The 5,300-nt window shown below is 47.7% G+C and overlaps 1 protein-coding gene across 1 annotated transcript; it reads left to right on the top strand.

Annotated features, from left to right (window-relative positions):
- The first annotated feature begins 1,507 nt into the window (after positions 1 to 1,507).
- On the top strand, positions 1,508 to 2,377 carry LOC6588925. Its single transcript, XM_002014620.1, has one exon. It carries the CDS (start codon positions 1,508 to 1,510, stop codon positions 2,375 to 2,377), a length of 870 nt encoding a protein of 289 aa, XP_002014656.1.
- Positions 2,378 to 5,300: the final 2,923 nt, after the last annotated feature.

The following is a 5,300-nucleotide window of genomic DNA, read 5'->3' as shown; positions in this document are numbered from 1 at the left end:
GCGAGCAGGACTTCCTTCTTGGGGCACTTGGGACCTGGGACCTGGTTCCTGGGTGGTTTCTTCGCTTTAATTGCCCACATTGGGAGCCCTAGCCCTACCCCCCCCACCCAGAGCCCACCAAAGGAAAGGACCAAGCCGGTCCTGTCCAGAGATTGAAGGCTCAACGCCTGCTTTGCCTGTTAATTTTGCGCCAAATCAGCAACAACTTTGATTTCGATTTTATGCCATGTGCATAAAATTTTTGCGCTGACTCGAAAAGTTCGCACAAGTGTTGCACGAAGAGATGGTTGGGGGGAGGGTTGGGGCCAGCCAAAGGGCAAAGAGCTCTCGCTTCCCACTCCCCCTCTCCCACTCTCTCTCTCTTGAGTGTTTGCCCTGATTGAAATGTAGGCAACTATTGCGCCAAGTACTCACAAGTTTATTGGCAAATTGATGAAGTGTGAGTGTGTGAGTGTGTGAGTGTGCTCGTGTGTGTGCTTCCCTGCTGCAAAACAATTTTCCATTTTCTCCTCATGCCAAACCGTTGGGGTCGGGTCTGGTCGGGTTCTGGCCTGACTTTTCGCCACCCCCCCCCCCCCGCCCACCGTCTCAATCATTGCATGCCGCCTGCAATTTGGCGGCGCTGATATGCAAATTAAGTTGTTGCACTAAACGACGTGCCGGGAAATGGATGAAAACTATGAAGGGGAAAGGCTTGGGGCACAGCGAAGGTGCGCGAGACATGGCTGCCACTGTTTTCGCTCATTTGTATTACAATTCATCACAGGAAAACTTTTGTCGGAAATGAATTTTCTAAAAATTTCACAATTTGCGAGAGGGGCGGGAAAAGTTCAAGGGAAAGGCAATCAAAAAGATACATATATATCTCATTGATATATGCAACAGGCAGGCAACCAACCAGTACCCCATTTGCCTCTCGACTTCAATCAAAGGTCGATTACACCTGCCGAAACACTTGTTCAATCGGCACTCAAATCACAATCGAAACACCTCAAGCAGCCCAGCCAACAACAACAGGCATGTAGATGATTTGTTGCAAGTGTGTGTGTGTGTGCACACACGGCTGCTTGACTCGTGGCAAGATTTATGATGAAGGTGGCAATGGCAAGGAGCCAGCCACAGCAAGAGTCGGAGGCAGAGCCTGGCGCGCGCTTTCGTGCATAAATTGCTGGTAATCTCAAACAACAGCCTGGCGTGGCTGGGGGGAGCGGGGGGGCATGGCGCTCTCACTTCACTTCATTAGCTCAATAATTTGACAATAAATTATGCGGAAACCGAGAGAAAACATAAAAACCAAAAGAACAGAAAGAACACAAACGACAAAAAGAACAACAACAAACCAAAAGGAAACTCCCAAATAAAGTTTCCCATTTGGTGGAGAGATTAATTTGGGAGCACAAGATGGGGAGGCTACGACTGAAGGATACCCGCCAGAGGGGATGTATGTAGTGTTTCTGGGATATAGGTACTGCAGCCCACGAATCTGGCCAAGGTCTGGACCCGTTTCATGTGGCTGCTCCTGCCCTACCACTTCTACTGCGAGGCCCTGGCCATGCGGGATATCCTGCTGAGAGGCCAGACCAGCTACACATCCACCTACTGTGCCCGGCTGCATCTGTATGTGCCGCTCCTGCTGTACGCCCAACTGGAGCTGGTCAAGATCTGCTGGGAACTGTTCAAGGCGCCCCGCAACATCTATGAGGTGCTGTTCGAACAGCCCACCAAGGAGTTGAATATTCTGCACAAGAAATCCTATGCGGGCAGGAAAATAGTCTCCTTCAGTCGCTCTATAGATGGCACCCAGCTGAGGGAACGACATCGGGACAGATTTAACGATCAGCTGCGAGAATCGGACTTTAGTCTCACGTGTCTGGCCGGCGCCGTACATGATTACTTCAACACCTTCTCCGATCTGGCGCCAGTGCCTTCGCTTTTGAACACTACTTGTAGGACCATTTCTAAGGGATACTTCACCGATCGCCGAGGGGACAAAAGCGATAATATAGGTGGTGTGGTCTTTCTGCAGCTGCCACTGCGTCAGCCAGATGTGGAGCATGCCCGTCATTTGCACGGAATTGTGGAGTGCATCAGGCAGCAGCAGATCATGATCTATTTGGCCTCAATCGGTCAGACCAAGTACAGCATGCTAACGGCCCTCCTACCGCATGTCCTTACCAAGATCTTCATCAACTTCTTCTCGTATAATTTTCCAATTACGATCACAGAGATCTATGGGTCCTCGGCCGAGTTCCAGTCGACTTGGGGCCAGAGGGTTCAGGATGTGCTACTCTTCAGGCCCCCCCAGTCGAAGACTTGCCTTTCCCTGAACCTCCATCGCTTCGGGGATAAGTACAGGCTGGCTATTATACGATCATAACTCGATCTTTCGAACGATATATGGAAACAGTAACACTCTGATTCCCAAACGATTATAGATGAGGGGAAACTATAACTTTCAAGTATACGAATAAAATTATTATCTATTAAAATGCAGGTTTCTATGAAGAATGCATGCAGAATCCTCCTTTTCAGGGCATAGTCAAACGAGTATACTAAAAAACTCGAATCGATTGAAATATCAAAAAACTTCTCTCGATTTATGGATAACAGTCTATTACCGATCTCGTTTAACAACCCGTGGCCGCTGCCGGTTACAGCTGTGCCGCTCTTGGAGAGACCTCTAGACCTAATCACTTACAAGGCCCCGATAAGAACTAACCTGTTAACGAATATATATATCGCACTCATTACTGGATTACTTCCCCAAGGAATGTGCTTCATTGAAATTATCTTCATATTTAATGAAAATCTTCATATATATCGTACCCTTCAAAAATTGACTCTTCCCACATATCTGGTTTATCCCTTCGTTCAGTTTCAACTAGCAAAGTAACCCTGTTATTAAAGTCATCTCCTCATTCGAGCATACAAAAAAAACTCGTATCGGTTGAAACCTCAAAAAATATCTCTCGATCTATGGATAATCAAGCCTACAATTATTGCTTGGACTTTTCGAATTTTTACGAGTCCAGAAGTGCAAAAATAAAACCGATTTGCTCATTTCTCCAAGTTTCACACATGAATCAACGGACAAGCGACAGCAATGCCTCGTTAATCATAAACGAGGAGGTGTCACAAGAGGATAAGCGAGAGATGGGAGGGGAAATGTCTTCTCAAGCCTATCTAGAGGACCTAAAATGGCCAACGAAGAACCTTTCAAAGCAGCAACAGCAGAAGCCTTCCATCCTGGACCAGACCCAGGCTCAGGAGCGACCTCAGTGTCAGAAGTATAAGAAGAATTTAAACCAGAGTCCTGCCAAGAAACAGCAGACTTCTCGGGATCCTCAACAACAGCAGCCGCAGCATCTGTGTGTGGAGCAGAGAAGCCAGACTCCTCCCATGCCGAGTCAGTATCTCCAGACTTCATATCCGAAACTTCCTCAAGAACAGGCACAGCGTTATGACAGTCCGAAGAAAAAATGTTCAATCAGAGCCAGCTCCAAAGGTATGAAAGTCCGATTTTTGCGTCCTCCGCGACGAAATGTTTCCTTTCTGACGGAAAATCCAAAGCCCTCCAACGAGGGCTCGAGCAATACGGACGAGGAGAATTTAGCCGATAAACGTGATGAGCGTGATAAAAATACATCAAATAAGTACTTGGAATTCCTGCCTCTGCACTATTCGCATCAGCAGCAGCACCCACATGAACAGTATCGGACGGCTTTGAATCAGAATTCTCCTCAACGCAATCAAAGCCAGAAGAAAGCACCCATAAGCAAAACTGAAGACGTCCTATCGCCGTGTCCACATATACTTTCTAAGAACACGGACGTGACAGATTTTCACCAATATATTAAAGAACTTGATAAAAACGCATCGTGCAAGTACAAGGAATATGCCCCTAAACTCGGTCAGAGTCCAGCCCATCTTCATAAGCACAAACAGGAGCATTATCAAAAGAATTCAACGTCACGTCAGAAGGTCGAAAGACAGCAGCTGTATCCGATTCATCTGCAGCAGCAATCATACCCGAATCCTTGTGAGAATACTTGTGAAAAGCCGTCACAACGTAATCAAAGCAAGATGCAAGCCAAGGATATCCCATTGTCGACTCCTCATCAATACGGTGGTCTCCCTGTGCCGGATAAGTGGGGCAGAGAGATTGGTGGGGAACTTCTCGCTAAGACTCGGACTCGGAGCGACAGGTGTAGTGTCGAGCACGGCACGGACAGCACCTCCACAGGATCGTCCAGGAACGAGCTGTGTTCCATTGTCCGGGCCGAGCTGTGTGCGTTGGTCCGGAACGAGATTGAAATTCAGTCGGTGTTCGATGAACTGTCTGATACTGTGATCTGTCATGTGAAGGACTTTTTGTGTGGGCTGTCAACAACTGACAATGTTCCCCCGGGCGAGTATATGGAGGAGAGTGTATCTACAAAGGCACCCAAGAATTCAGCCATAGATGATGATGTCCTGGATACCAAGAGGCAAACCCAAAAAAAAGCATCGCCTATCAAAGGCATATTAAAAGCTCAAAAAGTTCAAATGCCGCAAACTCCAGGGCTAGACAGAAAAAATGTGGGGGAGCTCCAGTCTGTGAGCAGACTGTACAAGAGCATGGAGTATGTTCCTAAAAAAGTTTCGCTTCAGAATCCTACTCAGCGTACCTATCAGGATCTTACCAAAGAGAAGACACAGAAGTCGTATCGACAGGCTTCGCAACATTCCCATCGTACCTCGAAGCTGAAGGCTCAAAAGAATCCTGAACAGAAGCATCCAAATCAGCAAATCGCGGACTTTCCTCCATTCTCGCGCTACGGCGATACGCCTGAGGATGATTCCGAAGAGTGTAATTTCGGAGTGGATAAGAAGGCACGTAACAAGTTCATGGAATGTTACGGTAAAGGCTTCCCAAAGCACAAGCCCAAGCACAGGCAGTCCGGTGCCGGGCATGGGGTATTTTCCATGGCCAGTAGCAACTCGGTATCGACTTCGATCAGTGCCAAGAGCGGGGACGAGCTGCGTGCCATAGTCTGGGACGAGATGCAATTGCAGTCGGTGCGTGGTGATCAAACATCCAGGCCACGATATAAGGATCTTGAAGAGAAAGTTTCCACACGTTCAGACTTGAATCCACCCAGAGATCACACCCATCCTTGTTCAAACGTGTCCAAGTTTCAGGATATGAAGGAAACAATGTCCACACACATCGGTTCCCTCTCGAATTTGGCCATAGCTGTTCATGTGCCCACCACTGATTCATTTAAGGGTTCGACAACAGATGAGATGCCACAAATCGA

The sequence above is a fragment of the Drosophila persimilis genome, unplaced genomic scaffold (assembly GCF_003286085.1).
Source record: "Drosophila persimilis strain 14011-0111.01,24,50 unplaced genomic scaffold, DperRS2 tig00000191-arrow-pilon, whole genome shotgun sequence".
Lineage (NCBI taxonomy): Eukaryota > Metazoa > Arthropoda > Insecta > Diptera > Drosophilidae > Drosophila > Drosophila persimilis.
Note: the sequence above shows the minus strand (reverse complement) of the source record. Positions and strands in the feature narration are given on the sequence as shown.